Raw genomic sequence first — 22,233 nt, 5'->3', positions numbered from 1 at the left:
AGCGCAAATTCAAAAATATCAGAGAATACTGTTAAGCGTGCGCGCGCATACCGCACCATAGGGAGGGAGAGAGAGAGCTCGTGCACAGAGAACTGGTGTGTGTGTGTGTGTGTGGGAAAACACTAACCTTTCGTTAAGTCATAATACTCGATCAACCGTCAGTAACATCTGTTGACTGTTAACTTTAACGTGGAAAGACAACGGAGGAACCCAGGTGAAAAACACCGCCAACTTTTAACTCCTTCACTCAGTGTCAGAGAGGCACTGTCGAGGTTCCGCACGCAGTAGTGATAAAGCGTCCACGCGAGAGAGAGAGAGAGAGAGAGAGAGAGAGAGAGGCGCTGCTGAGCGCTTGCAAAAGCACATGAAGCCGTTTTAAATAGTAAAATAAAATGTAAATGGTAATCATGGAAAATCTATTTGATTTGTGCCAGTGTTGAGTCTGTTGAGCCCTCCTTCTTCTCGTTTGCACGAGTCTCAAATCAAACAGTGATTGACAACTGGTCCAATTGTGCGGTGGGTGTCGTGGTGTCTCTTTCCTCCTGTTTTAAAAACGCGCAACTACTGTGCTCGCTTCGTTTTCGCGTTCGCGCGAGTCTCAAATCAAACAGTGATTGACAACTGGTCCAATGGTGTGGTGGGTGTCATGGTATCTCTTTCCTCCTGTTTTAAAAATGCGCAACTACTGTGCTCGCTTCGTCTTCGCGTTCGCGCAAGTCTCAAATCAAACAGTGATTGACAACTGGTCCAATGGTGTGGTGGGTGTCTGACAACTGGTCCAATGGTGTGGTGGGTGTCATGGTATCTCTTTCCTCCTGTTTTAAAAATGCGCAACTACTGTGCTCGCTTCGTCTTCGCGTTCGCGCGAGTCTCAAATCAAACAGTGATTGACAGCTCTCTGGTCCAATGGTGCGGTGGGAATTTTCAGGTTGACAGTAAATCCAGCTGGCCCAATGAGATTGGAGGGGGGCACCAGGGGGGGCCAATCATATTCCAAGGGGGGCCGGTGCCACCCCATGCCCCCCCTCTAGACACGCCCCTGCAAAGCAGAACCTTTGTGAGATGGAATAAGGACAAAGAAGTCTGAATGCTACATCAAGTATCATCTTGGATCAAATTTTTTTTAAACAATAGAATTGCAAATAACTGTAAATATTACAGTTGGCCTCATTTTGGCCTTTCCTCTGAGCTATCTATCATGAAGAATTTGTATTTTTGGATACGATTACTCTTAGTTCTCAAACTGTTGAACACGTTGGACTGTGCTCCCCCACAAATCCAGTAAAGCCATGTAACACATTCACAATGAAAGCTTGTCCTTTTGACATTAATCCACCTCTGCTTCTGACTCAGCTTCTCTTTGCATTATCTGAGGTCAGGAAGTGAATTACAGGCTAAGAATTCTTATCTTTATTAAATTTGTAATATCAAAGAGAAAATGATAGGCTTTAATGGATTTATAGTAATTTTATACTCTAGTTATTTTAAAAGTACAAAGCACAATTGAAAAATAATTATTAGAGAGTAATATTTAGATAAAATATTTATTCTGTTAGTCACAGTAAAACTGAAATAAATAATGTAAATAATATAAAAATATTGTAGTAAAAGTGAAAGATTAGAAGTTAAGAACTTGTTTTTAGAAAGTGTAAAATAGCAGCCTATGTGTCACATTCTATATGGAGAAATAAAATACAGACCAGAACATCAGTTCTTTGAAGGCTGTAATGATGATACAGTGTTTGTACACGTAATTATTTGGTCAGTCTTTGTACAATAGAGGGCAGGGACACAGACGATCCAGGCATAGCATGGCAGCGGCCACTTGGGTTTCTCCCTCTGCGAAAGCAAAACCATACAGGTTTCATATCTACATATATATCTACATATACATATATAGCCATATCAAGAACTGGTTATTCACTTTATCTTAAAAATATCTGTAACGTTTCCTTTTTCTGTCATTCTATTATCTTTGTGTTTATCTTCCAATGCAACTCATGACACAGATGTGATATATACATAGTTTAAAAAATGTTAATTTACAACATCATCGATGCTATGCAATAAAAATGCTGATCTGATATTTAAGGTATTTAGTATTTATATAATATATAGTATTTATAAAAGTATTTATCTGATACTATTACAACATCTTATTGCATTAAGAAGACGAAGAGTAAACCATATCTGTAATTTTGAACACATGTATACTATCTCTCTCAATTTTTTTATTGATTTTGGGGATAAATTGGGGTTTCTGTTATTTATCCTACTGTGTGGTAAAGACCAGAAGACACCACAGGCACTGAGAAACAGCATTCAGTTAGACAATAGCCGTCTGAACAGTCCCTTGTGGTCGCTTCTCTTCTCTTTTCCCTTCTCTCTTCCTCCGTCCCAACCCTTCCTGCTCCTGTGTCTCAGCTCAGTAGAGCAATGTCTTGAATAATTTATCTATCTTAAGAACTACTGGTGTGGGCCTGACGCCTGATATGGCCTTAAAGGTAAAAACTGTCCCAGAAATTAATACTGCAAATAAAATTGCTCAGTATGAAAATACTAGTTTGTTTAAATTTCTAGACAATTGGCTGTTTTAGGAAATTATGATCAATGATATTCTGCAAAGTCTTTGAGGGCCTATTATACCTGTTCCGTTTATTAACAGACTGCTATGTTTTGTAAGTAAGAAACAAAACAGGTCAAAGAACTTTAATCTCCCCACTCTTGCATAAAGGCCAGTGAGTGAAGGCACATTGACCCTAGAGTTTAACTTGGTTTTGTAGTCAGTATAACACAGATAGTCATAGACTGCATAAGATATTTCAGACTAGGTACAGCAATGGAACCAGGAACAATTGTCAGTGCTGTGCGGAGCCAGAGGGTTCTGTGTGGAAAGGAAATTCTACCTGCAGTTATCATAATAAAAGAAGGAAAGATTCAAAGCATTCTGCCTGATTCAGGAGCAATAATGCACAGAGATGTTGAGGTAAGATAAACTCAGAGTGGGACATACGCCTCCTGCTGGAGACAGGCACTGCAGAATGTGTGGGCAATTTCTGTCAATGTGACTTTCTTCAAATTGATTTGAATTTTATAGTGAGATAATTTTAATATAACGCATTTTAGCCTTTCTAAAAACTTTTAGAAACTTAAAATAATCTTTCAAACTGGCTGTATATTACATTGCTCCATTGTAACAATTTACCCCTATATACTTTACGGTAACATAACAGTGGACATGTTCAAAATATATTTAACAGACAAGACATTAAAGTATGTGTTCATAAAAAATATATAATATAGAAACTCACTAATTGTGTAACAACCAGCCCTGTAATCATATGGGTTATATACCAAAACTTCTTTATTCATGTACTTATTAAAGCATCTTTATAACAGATACTTGATGTGGGAGACAGTCTGGTAATGCCAGGTATAGTGGACTGCCACGTTCATGTCAATGAGCCAGGTCGTACCAACTGGGAAGGGTACTGGACCGCCACACGAGCAGCAGCTGCTGGGGGTGTGACCACTATTGTAGACATGCCCTTGTAAGTATAGTAGTATTTGTTTAAAATAAATGTGCTTTTGTAAATATGTATAGACATGCACAGGCTTAAATGCATAACAACATATACAGACCTTCCAGGAAATACACCTCATATAACCTCAGATATGGTTGTAAAAATAGTCCCTTGGATAATGTCTGGAAAATTACAGCTGAAATCTTTTGTAATCGTTTATTTTATTCAAAAACATTTGATTAAATTTACTCCACTGTACCCAGAAACAGCATCCCACCAACTACAACTTTAGGAAACTTTCATGAAAAGCTATATGCGGCTACTGGACAGTGTTTTGTAGACACAGCATTTTGGGGAGGGGTCATCCCTGGCAACCAGGTACTACTGTGACTTTGTGAACCAATAAAATATAAATTTTCGGTACCAGCCGTATTTTTCCTTTTTATTAATAAAAATCATGAATTTAACAGATAATAAAATATGAAAAAGTAATTAAATTAAATTAAAAGACAGAATCAAGCAAAAATATATATAAATCTCCAAAGTAATGAAGATAGGCCTTAATATACAATTAATTTTTACTTTGCACGTTTCTCAATTACGTTAACTGTTAACTGCCTGTGTAATTTTTAGTGGACAGCTGATTCTCTTCAAGATCTCCTGATTTTCTAATTTTGTACAGTTGACTTAAACCTAATAAACTTGCTTGATGTATTAATGATTTATATTTTTTAATTTCGATATAAAAAAATTAAATAAATCAATTAATAAGTCAAATGATTAAATATATGAAGAACAAAAGAAGTGTGGCTTAAATATTCAAATAATCCACAAAATATTAATATCCAGTTATAAATATTGCCTACCCTTCTCTCTGTTTCTCCATCTCAGCTGGAGCTAAAGCCGATGATTCAAGGAGGTGTGGCTGGATTTAAGTGTTTCTTGATCCACAGCGGAGTGGATGAATTTCCTCATGTGAATGATGCTGATCTTCATGCAGCTATGAAGCAGCTCCAGGGCACAGACAGCGTTCTGCTGGTATGCCAACTCATGTTTTCCCTGGCATATATATTATTTCCTTTTAAACACACCCACTAACTCATAGGGCCCTATCTTGCACCCAGCGCAATTGACTTTGTCAGTGACGCATGTATCATTTTGTATTTTGCACCGGCGCACAGCGGGTTTTTCCCTCCACAGACGCACGTCGGCAAACTAGGGAATGAACTTGCGCTCCCTGGGCGGTTCAGCGCAAAAAAGGAGGCGTGTTCCGGCGCAAACCATCCCTGATGTTATTTTGCAGTTTCAAAAAACAATTGCGCTACTAACCAGAAAAAAACTAGTCTAAAGTCAGTGGCGCGTTGCGCGTAGTTCATTATGCTATTTTAAGGGCGCATGCTTGACCATAACGTATAGCGTGCACAACGCGCATTGCTTAGCTAATCTACACAAATGCAACAGTTATTTTTGCAAATCATTAATTGTTACAATAAAAAATATTAACACATGAGATAAGGGAAACCATTGTGGTGAGCATTGTGGTGATAGTTTTTATGTATTGTGTGTGTCTGCGTTAAAAAAATTCTCATGCAAATAACGATTAAAATATTTTCATAAGTTTGTTGTGTGGCTGTGTTACGTTTATTTTATGTAAATAATAATTAAAATGTTTTCATAAGAAACCTTAATGTATATGAACTTGATTTGTAAGTGTACTTTGGGGTTGGACCTTGCTTGGGTTTCCGATTTTAAAGCCCCCAAACCCTTTCAGCGGTGAGGGTGGACGCAGCGATGTCCTCTGCTGGCGTCAGGTCCTGTGTAGAGACAGATCCACCTCCCGTTACACGGCGTGCCCGATTTATGCTGGCAAGCTTAGGATTCCCCGTCTCCTGACATCATTGATCACGTTTACATGCACACCAATAATGCGATTATTTCCAATAATGCGAGTAAAGTCTTAATCGCAGTAAGTTGTTTACATGACTGGAGCTAACCTCTTCACTCCGGTTTACATGCAGTTTTTATTTTCGGATTATTCACACATAGCCCAATGCAGAGCACAAGGATGAACTCACATATATGGTCCACTGTTTTAATTTACTTACGTTAAATGACAAACACGTTGTTATAGATGTATTTAATTATCCGGTGCCGTGATGAAGATATAAATATGACAGTGCCTGTAAAGGGCGTTCACATGATATAAAAATATAGTTTTAAAAATAGTTTTATATTAAAGATAATAGCAGAGTTCACACAACAATTATAACGATAGCGATTTTGGCACATAATGAACTATAAACCATTGACAGCCAATCAAATCTATTTGAACTTGAAGTTCCTTGAAGCTCATTCATTGCTGAGGTTATAACATAAAATTACCTCAGGTATCCAGAGCTGATGCAGTTGTTGCTGGGAAATTTTTCTACCACACTGACTACGCCAAAAGGTAAGATAATAAACTACTACATTCATTGTTTAGTTACGCGAAACGCAGCGAGTTGAGGACATCTGCTGGTTTCCGGCTGTGTAAATGCAACAAGAACAGCTCTATTCAGTGACATGTAAACAATTGCAAAAAGGTTTTTATTACAAGAAATATCCAATATTAGGTAATGCCGCGCTCGTTGAGCGAATTAGCATGAAGTTATCATTATGATGTGGTCACTAATATATTTATCGTTATAATTATCGTTATAATGTCCCTTAAAGCTTTTACACTGCTGTCGTGTTATTTGAGCTGTTTCTGGATGAAGGCAGACTGCTGACAGCGAGTCGTGTTGGCAGAGTTCATGTAAAACTTCCTAATGTCAAGTTTAAAACGAATTTGTGCTTAAGGTGCGTGACTAAAAATACGCGCACTTCAGTTAGTGCGGTATAAATGCGATTAAAGCGTTTACATGGACGCATACTGCGATTATAAACGGCGTACGCCACCTCTGTTAATGCGATTATACTTACTGCGATTATGAGCTTAATCGCATTATTTTTATCGAATTATTGCGTTTACATGAGGTAAAGTATAAATCGCAGTATTGACAAAATCCCATTATAATCGCATTATTAGGGTGCATGTAAACGCGGTCAATGGTCTGTTAACAACATATACTTTTAATAAAGTAGTCAAATATTTTTACTATATTATTTGAATAAAGTAGTCAAATATTTTTACTTTACTTTTTTACTTTAAAGGGTAGATTTAAGTAAAGAAAAACGAAATGTTTTAGGTAGTTTTTGACCCGTGACTAACTTCTCCGCCTTCTTTTTTCTCTTTAAGGCCCCACTTTTATGTTTATATTTGTCCATCCTTAATGTTCATGTAGATTGCCGCTATATTAACCTCTCACACTGTGTTTTCTTTTTTTTGGCGCGGCGATGCGTCATGTAAAAAAATGATAGCGTAGTAGTCTACGGCAGCCGAGGAGTGCAAAAAAAATAATAAGCGCAAACAAGAAATGACAGAGAAATTAGACATTATGGAGAAATAAGAAATCACTACACATGATATGCATACAAAAATATATTTATTGCAGCCAGAAATAAAAATTAAATTGAAAACAAGTTTTAATTAAAAGCTGGGGCGGGCCCCCTATTGGCCTGGGCCCATTTGCACGTGCATACCCTGCATGCCCAGACGCTACGCCACTGAATGCGATTATAATGGGATTTTGTCAATACTGCGATTATACTGTAATGAACCTTCTATTTTAAATATTACAGAGGTTCACTAGAAGTAATGGAGAACAAGAAGGTACACACTGCACACAACAGAACTTTTGCGAAATATGTATATATCACTTAATTAACAATCCCAAAATAGATAAATAGAAAACTCTGATTTAAATATATGCATTAAGTTAAAGATCACATTTATATGGCTTTCCTGGGTTAAATGACACCTAATAAAACACTTCACCACACAACACTGCACTCTAGTGGTTACTCCCCCCCTAGAAATTTTACGTTCCCATAACGTTCTCAGAACGACCCCGCTGGTGTTAAGGACGTTGCCCAGGAAAGTTCCCAGAACGTTATGAGACGGACGTGTTGTGGAGTTCCCTAAAGGGTTGGAGGACGTTATTTGGCAAACCTCCACGGAACATTCAGGACGTTCTGGAAATGTTCAGGGGACCATATTTTATGTACACTTTACGTTCCCATAATGTTCTTAGAACGACCCTGCTGGTGTTAAGGACGTTGCCCAGTAAAGTTCCCAGAACGTTATGAGACGGACGTGTTGTGGAGTTCCCTAAAGGGTTGGAGGACGTTATTTGGCAGACCTCCACGGAACATTCAGGACGTTCTGGAAATGTTAAGGGAACCATATTTTATGTACACTTTACGTTCCCATAATGTTCTTAGAACGACCCCGCTGGTGTTAAGGACGTTGCCCAGGAAAGTTCCCAGAACGTTATGAGACGGACGTGTTGTGGAGTTCCCTAAAGGGTTGGAGGACGTTATTTGGCAAACCTCCACGGAACATTCAGGACGTTCTGGAAATGTTAAGGGGACCATATTTTATGTACACTTTACGTTCACATAATGTTCTTAGAACTACCCCGCAGGTGTTAAGGACGTTGCCCAGTAAAGTTCCCAGAACGTTATGAGACGGACGTGTTGTGGAGTTCCCTAAAGGGTTGGAGGACGTTATTTGGCAGACCTCCACGGAACATTCAGGACGTTCTGGAAATGTTAAGGGAACCATATTTTATGTAGAAATTTTATGTTCCCAGAACGACACTGCTGGTGTTAAAGACATTGCCTAGTAAAGTTCCCAGAACATTTGAGACTCACCCACAACTTATCCAGAACCCCCAGAACATAGCCATAACTCAAACAATATATAATTATACTGTGAAATTGATACGGTTGGTGTGGTGGAGGATAAAGGATGAGATGGAGATCATGATGAATCCAAAATGATAATCTTTAATTAATATAAAACAAGGAACATGGAAACTGGTAAACAGCAAAACACACAACACATCACTATTAACAAGAACTGACCTAGACAAAGGGAAAAGCAGGGTATTTAGACAATGGAGTGATGAGGGGGATGACTGTCAGGTGAGGATAATAACATACACAGTTCAGGTGAGAGAGTGAAAAGGATTATGGGAAATGAAGTCCAAATGAAGTGAGATTACAGGAAAAACAAATAGAAGGTCAAAATCTGGCAAATTAACAGAAGGATAATAAAAAACAAAAACAAATAAATAGCCAAAAAATACAAGAATAACATAAAAGCTAACAAAAACCCACATTAATTAAATTGTTTTAAACAATAAAGATGCAATTAAAACAAAACATTTACATTTGGAGTGCATAAAATGTAACATATGTCAATATACAACAACTGGTTAAATAAAATAAAAAATAGCCCACAAAATATTAAATATATGTTTACAGATGTGCAAATGTGTATTAGATATATAAATGTAAAAAAATAACACCATGTGATAAGGTCACAAGCTTGATAAACATCAACCTTTAGGAACTTCAATCTCCAGGGGCCCGTACCATGAAAATGGTTCAACAAACTCAGGGTTACAGGATTAGTTTCAGGTTGACAAAACCAAGCCAATGTGCAGGCCTTGTTGGTAAAAGCTATTTTCATGGTACCCAAAACCCAGGATTTGCACAAACTAATCCTAAACAAAGCTGGCTAACCAACTAAACCAGCTTCATGTTATAGGCCCCAGGTCTGGAGCCTGCAGAATAAGAGCATACAAATACAAATCCAGTTAAAAATATATTTACATAAAATGCATAAGTAAGGGCAAAAACACATATTACAAAACATCACAAATCCAAGAACTAAGATTTTTAACATTCAAATCGAGATGTGAAAAAAATATGTAGGAAGATTTCAGACTTCCAGAAAGATTTTCAAATTACCAACTTAAAGAAAAAAGCAATTACAAACTACAAAAATGTTAAGCTCCAAAACTTCTTGGTCAAGTATTTTTTATTGCCTGCTTCATTATTTGCCATTATTCTTTACTACTTCAAACAATCCAAGCCCCACTACCTGAAACATTTTTAAAACATGCTGTCACTTTTAAGCCAAAACACTTGTGCTTTTGTATCTAATACTAATATTAGGCAAATTAACCCATACAAGAAATTCCCTCTTACAAAATTTAACAAATTCAATACATTCAATATTGTAATTTAAATCAAATTACACAAAGATAAATAATGAACATGACTCTTATGTTTTTAAATAATGTGTGTTAAAGTTACACCTTCTTTACCCAGATTGCAGGAAGATACACTTCTTCAGGTTTGACAATGTGTGGTACATGACTTCTGCAAACAAAGCACAATAATGATTACATTTTTTTTGTAAGACAAACGCTAATTTATGATTCTTAGGTATTAAATTCCTTTACAAAAGTATTTCCAAAAAGTGTTGATTTTTTGTTTTGTACACAAATCATTTGATCTTTGGTTGGCTTCTTTGTGGGCTGAGCATTAATTTATTTTGTAAAGATCGAACATCTTAAAGATTTTTTTAACATCCTCTTTATAAAAATTGTTTAGCTCACTGTAAGCCTGCATGTTTATCATTATACTTTAAATGGCAAATAAGAATATATAGCCTAACATAGAAATAAAAAACATCACAGAAAAGAATAGCAAATAAACAGAAAAAACATTTATGTAACTCGCTGTAGAACAACGAGTGAAATCTATTTAAAAAGAAAAGTATCTTAACTTACCTTACAGTATTATATAAAGACAAAACAAAGATCACGCGTCGTCAAGTGTGGCAGTTTGAATTTCATGTGACTTCCGGGTCCTCTTGTAAGCTGTTGCATTATGGGAAAGGTAGTTCTTTTCATAAAGCAGATTGAACGATTTGCTGTTAACTGACTACTGTTTCCAAGATGCATTGCAATCTACATCATTATATTCAGAGAGTATAACATAATACGTTATGATACGACCAACAGAGGACCATGTAGGATGGTTCTGTAAATGTTCCAAAAGTCCTTTCTGTAACGTTCTTATGTGACCACAGGATAACCAATATGGAACGTCATCCTACAGTCATATCAGGAATGTTATGATACGACCAAAATAGTACCATGTGGGAATGTTCTGTTAATGTTCCAAATGTCCTTTCTGTAACGTTCTTATGTGACCACAGGATAACCAATATGGAACGTCATCCTACAGTCATATCAGGAACGTTATGATACGACCAAAATAGTACCATGGGGGAATGGTCTCTTAATGTTGCAACTGTCCTTTCTGTAACGTTCTTATGTGACCACAGGATAACCAATATGGAACGTCATCCTACAGTCATATCAGGAACGTTATGATACGACCAAAATAGTACCATGTCGGAATGTTCTGTTAATGTTCCAAATGTCCTTTCTGTAACGTTCTTATGTGACCACAGGATAACCAATATGGAACGTCATCCTACAGTCATATCAGGAACGTTATGATACGACCAAAATAGTACCATGTGGGAATGTTCTGTTAATGTTCCAACTGTCCGTTCTGTAACGTTCTTATGTGACCACAGGATAACCAATATGGAACGTCATCCTACAGTCATATCAGAAACGTTATGATACGACCAAAATAGTACCATGTCGGAATGTTCTGTTAATGTTCCAAATGTCCTTTCTGTAACGTTCTTATGTGACCACAGGATAACCAATATGGAACGTCATCCTACAGTCATATCAGGAACGTTATGATACGACCAAAATAGTACCATGTGGGAATGTTCTGTTAATGTTCCAAATGTCCTTTCTGTAACGTTCTTATGTGACCACAGGATAACCAATATGGAACGTCATCCTACAGCCATATCAGGAACGTTATGATACGACCAAAATAGTACCATGTGGGAATGTTCTGTTAATGTTCCAAATGTCCTTTCTGTAACGTTCTTATGTGACCACAGGATAACCAATATGGAACGTCATCCTACAGTCATATCAGGAACGTTATGATACGACCAAAATAGTACCATGTGGGAATGTTCTGTTAAAGTCGCAGGTGTCCTATCTGTAACGTTCCTATGTGACCACAGGATAACCAATATGGAACGTCATCATACAGTCATATCAGGAACGTTATGATATGACCAAAATAGTACCATGTGGGAATGTTCTGTAAATGTCTCGGGCGTCCCCCTAAAGTCACATGAGGAACCTTGAACTGCAAGACTTTTATAACCAACAAAGGACGTTTTAGGAATGTACCTAATGTTCTCTAAAGGTTCAGGTCTTTTCATCCTCTTTAGAGAAGTTTTAGGGAACGTTGCGAAAGGTCGCGAGAACGTCACCTTCTACGTGGGTCAAGACCTCGCTCTGCAAAACTCCACCACAATACTAAAATTGTGACACACACAATTTTTACAGTGATAGATCTGGCATTTCCCCCAAGATCGCACATACATTAATGCTATTCACTTTGCATATAACTTTTAAAATGACACATAACAATATACACTCATACATGCATTCAAACAAACAATTGAAACAAATGTTTAAAAGACACTTCCCTGTCTCCAGGCAACAAGACCCCGCCCCGGGGTCTCAGGGAAGTACAATCAAGCCGGTCGTCAACCGGACAGATGGACTCTTCCTGGTAAGGATTGGGTTTAATCCGAGAGGCTCCGTTTTTCAGGAACAGTTCATCGTCAGTTCTCACGTTCACAGAATAAATGTTCACGCTTCAGGTGGGAGTTAGCTGATCAATGTTTTAATAACCCCATAACAGGGCACAGTGAATGTCTTTTGCTCTGCGCATTATCGATTAATAATGTCCATGCACGTCTGAGCTCTCATGCACATGAATAAGTGGCCAGCGCTCCTAAATCCCCCCCAGCATATCTAACTACACACAATAAGCACCCTCGCTAACTATCTTCGTTGCCGGACAGACCCTATTGGCCTCGAGCAACCCAAAGCGTCCCCACTCTTCTGAGCGCAAAACGGCCATTCACATTTAGTCCTCTCCCACGCGCTTACCTTGCATCAGGTCTCTTAAATCTCCTCTCCTCCAGGTGACACCAATCATCCTCATTTAGTCTGAGGGAGGAGACAGAGGCTGCGTTTACATTTTGCATTAACATGCGATCTCGGTGATCCGTTCACGCAGATCCGATCATCCGTATATCAGGACACGGCGCGTTTACATTTGTCACATAAATGTGGCTTCTGTATCTGGATGTGTGATCGGATCCCGTTCGGGGAGACGCGCGCTGGGTGGATAGCTGTCAATCAAAATGGGTACAGCTGTCTTTAGCCACAGGATTTAGGGTTTTCGCGCTAACCGCAATCCCGTATTGTACAGTGCTACTGAGAAGCCAACAGCAGAGAATAACAAGCAACCCCAACAACCGTGATGTTCACATTTTAAGCGTTATATTTTTCAGCTTTAAAAGCCTTCTTATAGCGTCCGCACCGCGGATGAATGTCCTGTTTAACTTTACCTGAACTTGACGTGCACCCGCATGCTTTAAATCAACAACAAAATCAGCGTGAAACATGACCGACTCCACTGTTTTATTCTGCCTTAATAAAGGGCTTTTGGCTCTGCCTGAACTTATATGTATATTTATATTTTAACCATGAACTGTTATGTTTCCTGGTAATTTTAATATGATTTAATTAAAAGAGCTAACTTAAAATGTGTTAAATGAGACAGAAACGGATGGGTTACTTGATTGTAACCTTGTTCCCTGAAAAAGCGGAACGAGATGCTGCGCTGCTAAGCGCTATGGGGAAAACGTCTTTATCGTTGACCAGCTGAATATAGTGTGCAAACACGTCAATGAAATTGACATTTTGTGTGTGTGCGGGGTGATAAAGCTAGGCAGACTGTAAGAACCAGGAAGTATCTGCTGTAAAAGCCTGATGAGCATCCAAGCTATAAAATCTTATGAATGTATGCGGAGAGGGCCAGCCCGCCGCATCACAAACGCTCTGTAAGGAGGCACCCCTTACTAAAAGTAGCAGTGGGGGATACCCCTTTTATGGACAAATGGCATAGACATCAGCTTGAGATGTTGACTCGAGGACAGGAGATCCTGGAGTGACATGAGCATCCAAGCTATAAAATCTTATGAATGTATGCGGAGAGGACCAGCCTGCCGCATCACAAACGCTCTGCAAGGAGGCCCCTTTTACTAAAGCAGTAGAACAGGCTACTCCCCTGGTGGAGTGAGCTCTCAGACCTGCTGGCGAGACTTGACAGCGCGCCTCAAAGGCAAGAGCACCTCTGTTGCGGCCCCCAAAACAGACAAACAACTGCTCTGACTTACGCCACTGGCTAGTGCGGTGGACATAAGTCTGAAGAGCACGGACTGGACACAATCTGTGGTATAACTCCTGCTCCGGCGTGGTGAACGGCGGAGGGCAGAAAGTCTCAAGAATGACCGGATGTGCAGTCGAAAAGGGAACCTTACGCAGGTAAACAAGATAAGGATGTAAAATCAACTTCACCATTCTTGGGGCAAAATCTAGACAGGATGGCGAGATCGCCAGAGCCTGCATATCCCCAATTCTTTTTAAAGAAGTTATCGACAGACCCTCAAGGACTTTAGCTAGGTCCCACGAAGGAATCTTAGTTCTTGCTGTAGGCCTCAATCGTTGGATGCCTCCCGAGCGGCGCCCCGTCCACCAAAGCGTGGCAAGCCGAAAAAGCGGCCACATAAAACCTGAGAGTGGATGGGCATAAGCTGCTGACAGCTTTTCCTGCAGAAAACTCAGAACTGTAGCAAACTGGCAGTTAACAGGATCTGCATTATGTGTCATGCACCATGCTTCAAAGACACCCTATTTAAAGGCATAATTCTTTCTAGTGGAAAAATAATGTCAGTAACATCACCCTTAGGAGCCAAACATGGAGATTCCACAGGTCGGGCCTGAGATGCATTATCATATGAGACAGAACGCCCCTCCTCTCCGGACTTGCCCATGGCGAGCCGTTGAGGAGAGATATTATCTCTAAAGAACCATACTCTGTTCAGCCAACGCGGTGCTATCAGAAAGAGGCAAGAGCCTTGCTGGCGAACTCTGGCTAGAACCTGCGGGAGCAGCGCCACTGGAGGAAACGCATAAAGGCGTTTGTCCGGCCATGTGTGCGCCATTGCGTCCAGACCCAGGGGGGCTGGGGAACTCAGAGAGAAGTAAAGGAGACATTACGCTATCTGAAAAGAGGCCAAGAGGTCCACTTTCTCTCTGTAAAATCAGGTCCATATCTGAGACACTATGTCTGGGTGGGGTTTCCAATCCCCAGTCGATAATGTCTGCCTGGACAGTAAATCTGCTCCTACATATAGGTTTTCTGGGATGTACACTGTTCTGAGTGACAGGAACTTGTCCTGAGCCCAGAGAAAAATCTGCCTCGCTATCTTGTTCAGATTGCGCGAGCGCCGACCTCCCTGGTGACTTAAGTATGAGACTGTCGCTGTGTTGTCCACCCGCACTAGGACATGACAGCTTCTCATTTGGCGGAGAAAATATTTCAGGGCCAGAAATACAGCCGTCAGCTCTAGGCAATTGATGTGCCAACCGAGCTGATGACCCTCCCATTCCCCTTGAGCTGGACGACCATCTAAGGTCGCACCCCAGCCCGTCAGGGAGGCGTCTGTCATTAGCAGTTTGCGATGACAAGTCGCTCATAGCGTGGGACCCAAGGCAACAAACCGGGGTCTTATCCACATAGTTAGTGTATGAAGCCCGTGGCGCATCACTTTAATCAGCCTTTGAGGGTTGGCCCTTGGATGAAACCCTCCGGCTCTGAGTCACAACTGAAACGGCGTCATATGCAACAGCCCCAAAGGAATCACCGTGGATGCTGATGCCATAAACCCTAATATCCTCTGATATTATTTCACAGTGAGATCCTGGCCTAGCCTGACTCTGCTCAGGGTATGCTGAATGGCCTCGATTCGTGCTGGAGACAAATGTGCCCGCATCGTAATCGAATCCCAGACTATCCCTAAATAAGTCATTCTCTGGGCATGAGAAAGAACGCTTTTCTTGGCGTTGAGTCTCAACCCTAGAAAAAGTAGATGTGCTAACACAATGTTTTTGTGTTGGAGCGCCACCTATCGCGATTTTGCTAGTATTAGCCAATCATCCATGTAATTTAAAATGCAGATGCACCGGAGTCTCAATGGAGCCAGTGCTGCATCCATACATTTTGTGTGTGTGCGGGGTGATAAAGCTAGGCAGACTGTAAGAACCAGGAAGTATCTGCTGTAAAAGCCTGACCTTCTCTCTGGAAGGGGAACATGTTTTATGGCCCCTTTCATCAGTAGAGTTTGTATTTCTTGCAACAGTACGTGCGTTCGTTCCGGTCTCACGGAAGTGAATATCACGCCATTGAAGTGCAGAAGACGACGAATAAATTGGATTATGTATCCTAAGTGTACTGTGCTTATTACCCAAGCAGAAACGCCTGGCAGGAGTTTCCACGCTGCCAGACTCTCTGATAATGGTATTAATTTTATTATTTCCTCTTAGGGGAATGCTAAAAAACCCTGCATGGGGGGCCTTTAACATTGAAGACAGAGGGCCTTTAACATTATGCTGGAAACCCCCCCCCCCCGCAAGCCCACAGGCGGCGGAGGTGGAGAGGCTTCGTAAAGGCAACGGGACGGAGCGATCTGATGTAACATGATATGCCCCGCCCGCCGGCGAGCCCTACTGTAAAGAGTGGAATATTTCTTCATGCTTTTAACTTCAGTGAATTTCGTGACAACGGAGTCAACCGTGTCACCAAATAAACCCAATGGGGAAACAGGGGCATTTAAAAGAAAAGTTTTATCCTTCTCATTTATGCCTGACAGATTTAGCCATAAATGCCTCTCTGCAGGGGCGTCATGCACCAATTTTTTTTAAGGGGGCACAGTGTCAACAGCTCACAGAAATTTGTGCATACACAGACATCAAACGAAATATTAGAGAGCTTTCAGTCTTTTCCATGGCACGTACATTTCTAACAATCTGAAAACCCCTGCTTTCATGCAAAAACCTCCAAAATAAAAGTGATGACTAACTTTCATATCAAATACTATTCAATCGGAATAATGACACATTTGCATCATATTTACACCTGAAACGGCATGTTTTATTTATTTAAGTCTTAATGGCTTGTTTAATTGTGTCATTAATGCATTTTGCACAATGCATTATCATATAAAATGAATGTAATTTTAAATCCATAAAGTATATAAACAACGAAATGACATAAGCTATAGCCACGTGATTGATTTTAATGTTCAATAATGATTTTAAAAATATGTTTAGATAAAATTATTAGAGGAACGGATTTTTGCATTAAATTTTACCTCATATGTGAGCATGTGAGATTCCGCGCCCGCGTGAACTTTGGCGAACTTTGGCATTGTGCCAAGAAGATGAATCTCTACTAATATAACGTTGAGACGGTCACATTTAAAACCATACATTTTCTACACAAAGAAGGTTAACTGCACATTACCGTACTGGGGTTTGGAAATGTTGTGAGCGTTTCTAACACGTTTTAATTCCTCAGATAGCCAAATGCAGCAGCAAGCCAGCAACAGCAGAGAGCTCGTGAGCGCGCCCAGACGCTGATGACGTCTGCGACTGCGCTGAGTGCAGCACGAGCTGCCGCCAGAATAAAAGTAATGTAACATGATCAAAACACTATCAAAACGGCGAAAATCTCCGAAAAGTGACAAGGATGCAGCACAGAATGTATAATAGTGTGCATATTAAATAGATTAAAAGTCAAATAACAGATTAATGGACGCTTATTTGATTTTGAGGTTGGATGCAAAATCCATTGGCTCAAAAAAACCAAGGGGGCACGTGCCCCCTTAGTTTGAATGGGCATGACGCCTCTGCCTCTCTGTGTTTACCAGAGCAGACATAGTACGGCCGATAGCGCGAGCCGTTTATTTAATGACACGAAGAGACAGATCTGTAGTCATACGCAACTCGTCAAATGTCTCTTTGTCCATCGTCTCGCCTGCACTCAAATCCTTTAACAGATCAACCTGGTATGCCTGTAATATTGCCATAGTATGCAGCGCAGCACCAGCCTGACCTGCGGCTTGATAAGCCTTGCCCATGAGAGCTGAAGTTATTTACACGGTTTCGTGGGCAGGGTAGGCTTCTTTAATGAGGATGCCGAGCCAGGCGATAGATAACTCGCGTGCGTCTCTTCCACCTGTGGCATTTTGGTATATCCGCGCGTCTTCGTACCCACGATAGTCGTAAATTGACGCCGTGGGCATGAAGCACGCAATGAGTATGGTCTTTCCCATGATTTATTTAATTCACCATGGAGATCCTCAAAGAAAGAGAGAGGCTCATGTTTCGTCCTCTCCCTTTGTCACTATAGAAACCTATCCGCTAGTTTGCTTTGTTTGGGGTTCTCTGGCTCGCGAGGCCAAACATGGCGCGTGTTACCACCTCGAGAAGCTCCTCGACCGACTTTCATCGCGCGAGAAACGCTCGGAGGCTGGTTTATGAAACTCCGCAGAACCGAGTGAGATATCATCAACGTCATTATTATAATTACCCCCACATAACCCGAAGAAACACCGGAGTGCGCTTCGGAATCACGCGAAGAAATATAACTTAATTTGAGGTTGCGGTCAGAAAAAAATCACGGCGAGCACGAATCATTTATATTGTGAATGATTCACAATGCTCGCACTCATCAGACTGTACAAAGCCATGACCGCATGCTCCTCCCCCAAACACACAAAACAGTTAAGTGTGTGTGTCGTCCTTCGCCATAAAGCGAAAACAAACACGACTTAGACTGCTCGTGACTCTTCTTACTCATATTTTCCTTTTAACTTAAACTCCTTTAAAATCGGAAAGAGAGAAAGTCTGCACTCTATCTTGTTGGAATCTAACTCCTAACAAAGATCTCAAGTGAAGTTCAAAAGGTAAGAGAGAGATTTGCATTTCAGTGTAGCACACACTCATTCAGAGTTGGTCTGAAAATAAAAAGACCTGATGACACAGCTGTTGCTCATCTATTTTATAGCCTCGCATTGGGTGCGCTGTGATGTCGTCATCAACCGAGGCTATATACCTCCGGGTCAATTTCATTGACGTGTTTGCACACTATATTCAGCTGGTCAACGATAAAGACGTTTTCCCCATAGCGCTTAGCAGCGCAGCATCGAGTAAAGCTTTTGATAGGGAACAACATTCACGTTGATATGACACCATGGAAACTCAAACATTAAAACGATACTGAATTCTGCCATTAAATATTAAATCTCTCTATGAATAGGAACATATAACATATGCCTGAATAACTTAAATACAGTCAGCAGTGTTAAAATGCTTTTGAATGTCGATTTATTAAGATACTTTTAAGCGTAGCTTCCATTGCTCCACAAATATGAATGTATGCGTCTCTGACCTGCGCTCCATGACCTAACGTCCTTTATTTTTGACAGCTGTCAGTGAGAGGAGATGATAGTGGGCGGGGTTTTTTGTGACCTGTAAATGCAGATACGATGGCTGGATTGCGTTTACATTACACTGAGTTCCGATCACAATGCGTCCTCGACTACCTCTGCATCAGGACACACAGATCGGATAACATTCCGATCACAGACGCGTTTACACTTGTCTTTTCAATGTGTATGTGGACAGCATCCGGATACAGGTCGCATGTTAATGCCAAGTGTAAACGCAGCCAAAGACTGTCAAACTCGCAGGTCTAGATCAATGTCAGCAACACACTTCTCAGCCGACACCAAGAAAACCTTATAGTTCATTACAATACTTTACCTCATGAAAACGCAATAATTCGATAAAAATAATGTGATTAAGCTCATAATCACAGTAAGTATAATCGCATTAAAAGAGGTGGCGTACGCCGTTTAAAATCGCAGTATGCGTCCATGTAAACGCTTTAATCGCATTTATACCGCACTAATTAAGTGCACGTGTGTTTTAGTCACGCACCTTAAGCACAAATTCATTTTAAACTTGACATTAGGAAGTTTTACGTGAACTCTGCCAACACGACTCGCTGTCAGCAGTCTGCCTTCATTCAGAAACAGCTCAAATAACACGACAGCAGTGTATAAAACCTTTAAGGGACATTATAACGATAATAATAATGATAAAAATATTAGTGACCACATCATAATGATAACTTCATGCTAATTCGCTCAACGAGCGCGGCATTACCTAATATTGGATATTTCTTGTAATAAAAATTTTTTTGCAATTGTGTATGCGTATGCTGTTCTTGTTGCATTTACACAGCGGGAAACCAGCAGATGTCCTCAACTCGCTGCGTTTCGCGTAACTAAACAATGAATGTAGGTTAATATCTTACCTTTAGGCGTAGTCAGTGTGGTAGAAAAATTTCACAGCAACAACTGCATCAGCTCTGTATACCTGAGGTAATTTTATGTTATAACCTCAACAATGAATGAGCTTTCTACTGCATGTTAAGTGCGCGTGCACTTCAAGTTCAAATAGATTTGATTGGCTGTCAATGGTTTATCGTTCATCATGTGCCAAAATCGCTATCGTTATAGTTGTTGTGTGAACTCTGCTATTATCTTTAATATAAAACGATTTTTAAAACTATATTTTTATATCATGTGAACGCCCTTTACAGCCACCGTCATATTTATATCTTCATCACGGCACCGGATAATGAAATACATCTATAACAACGTGTTTGTCATTTAATGTAAGTAAATTAAAACAGTGGACCATATATGTGAGTTCATCATTTGTGGTCTGTGTTGGGCTATGTGTGAATAATCAAATAAAAACTGCATGTAAACCGGAGTGAAGAGGTTAGCTCCAGTCATGTAAACATCTTACTGCGATTAAGACCTTACTCGCATTATTGGAAAAATCGCATTGTTGGTGCGCATGTAAACGTGGTCATTGTAGCGCTTGGCGCAACGATGGGGAAGCCAACTGATGAGACAATTGTGGCTATTTCCTCTCACGCCTGTTTAACCTACGCTGATTTGGGCGGGTTTCTCCCATCCCCATACAAAACAACTTCTCTGTCTTTGACTGCTCTTACAAGAACATACGGTCTCCTCAGCTGTGAACTGCTCCTGGCGTGCGCCTGGTAAATCCGTCATTATAATAGCAACCCCACCCGCCATGGTACTTGCGCCCTTGCGTTTAAAGGGAATGTTGGATAGCGTTCTGATTGGTTTATTTGACATTATGCCCAAACCACACCTATGAATAATGAACCTACTTCAGACCAACCCCTTATTGATTTGCGCCTGGCGCAAGACTTATTTCTCCCACCGGGAAAATAGCAACAGCGCCCAAGATCCGCCCACATTAGTCACTTGCGCTTTGCGCTTCGCACTTGCGTTTCAGATCGTTAAAATAGGGCCCCTTAAACTTTTTGTACAAATTATTTTACACAAAAATATCAATTATATCTTGAGAAGTTTTTGCTTATAATTGATAATTATGTAAGTGGCAGATTAATTATAGTATTTGTCAGCTGCTTGTGAATAATCAATAAATGATGCTTTTGGTTCAGAAGTGTACTAATTATATCTATTTATTCTCCAAACTTAGTTTCATGCAGAGCGTGAAGTCCAACATCTAGCCTCTGAGGAAAGGGGTAAGATTCTGCCCATGATTCTGCCCTCTTGTCCTTGTTTTATTATTAGTCTTGAGGCAGGATCATGACAGGTCCATGTTTTGTGTGAAGCACTGGCTTTGTTTACCCAGGCCATGTGCTTTGTCTCACCTCCTGACCCCGCCCCCTCGTCTCCTCATTAATTATCCTATTATGGTTTGATTCATGTCACCTGTTGCCCTCATTAGTTCTCGCCTATCCACCTGTTTCTTGACGTAAATGTGGGCGCCGCAATCTTCGAGCTTTCCGGTTTATGACTTCCCAACCCGTTCTAACCAAGATGCGTACAAATGACACGCAGTGTGATTATCGTGCAATAGATACGCCAAATTCCGATTTTGCGTGCATATGATACGCCAGTCCTTCCCATTCACTTAAATGGCGAATCGTTTCGTGACGTTTTATTTATTGTTTTCTCATTTGTTTTCTGTTTTTTAAACCATTTTCGCTTGGGTTTGGGGTTAGATTTCACATTTGTTTAAGCAGGTTATTTAATATACAGGTCTCTCTATGTTTTTATCTATATTTAAGCCATGGTCGCTTGGAGTTGGGGTTAGAGTTGGGGTTTGGGTTAGGATGTCATTTTTATATAACAAAAAGTTGTTCTAACCCTAAACCCAAGCGAAAATGGTAAAAAAAACAGAAAACAAATGAGAAAACAATAAATAAAACGTCACGAAACGATTCGCCATATAAGTGAATGGGAAGGACTGGCGTATCATATGCACGCAAAATCAGAATTTGGCGTATCTATTGCACGATAATCACACTGCGTGTCATTTGTACGCTTTTTGGTGAGAATGGGTTGACTTCCGGTGAGCCACTAAAGCTTGCGAAGAACACAAGTGTGCCATTTTGACTGGCTTTTTAATGTTTATTATGAAATCCAGAAAGACCGACATAATTTGTGCAGTTAGGGGTTGCCATAATAGCTAATACAAATGCAGTAAATCTCTACAAAACATTTGTTTTAACCACAATCCATGCACTGAACTGAATGTGTATGTGGCGCACATGCCCTCATGATCTGTATTTATAAATCCATCTAGTAAAACCTTTCATAGAAACTGCC

At 40.2% G+C, this 22,233-nt stretch overlaps 1 protein-coding gene across 2 annotated transcripts in view; it reads left to right on the top strand.

Annotated features, from left to right (window-relative positions):
• The first annotated feature begins 2,824 nt into the window (after positions 1-2,824).
• Positions 2,825-22,233, top strand: part of LOC129450609 (allantoinase, mitochondrial) — a 45,762-nt gene continuing 26,353 nt past the window's right edge. For both annotated transcript variants that reach the window (XM_073870115.1, XM_055213517.2), the window contains exons 1-5: positions 2,825-2,986; positions 3,400-3,551; positions 3,788-3,902; positions 4,416-4,562; positions 21,098-21,143. In XM_073870115.1, coding sequence (XP_073726216.1) covers positions 2,840-2,986; positions 3,400-3,551; positions 3,788-3,902; positions 4,416-4,562; positions 21,098-21,143 — 607 coding nt within the window. In that variant the 5' untranslated portion in view covers positions 2,825-2,839. The remainder of the gene's footprint in view (positions 2,987-3,399; positions 3,552-3,787; positions 3,903-4,415; positions 4,563-21,097; positions 21,144-22,233) is intronic.

Source organism: Misgurnus anguillicaudatus, chromosome 8 (assembly GCF_027580225.2).
Source record: "Misgurnus anguillicaudatus chromosome 8, ASM2758022v2, whole genome shotgun sequence".
NCBI lineage: Eukaryota > Metazoa > Chordata > Actinopteri > Cypriniformes > Cobitidae > Misgurnus > Misgurnus anguillicaudatus.
This window is presented reverse-complemented; position numbering and strand designations above follow the sequence as displayed.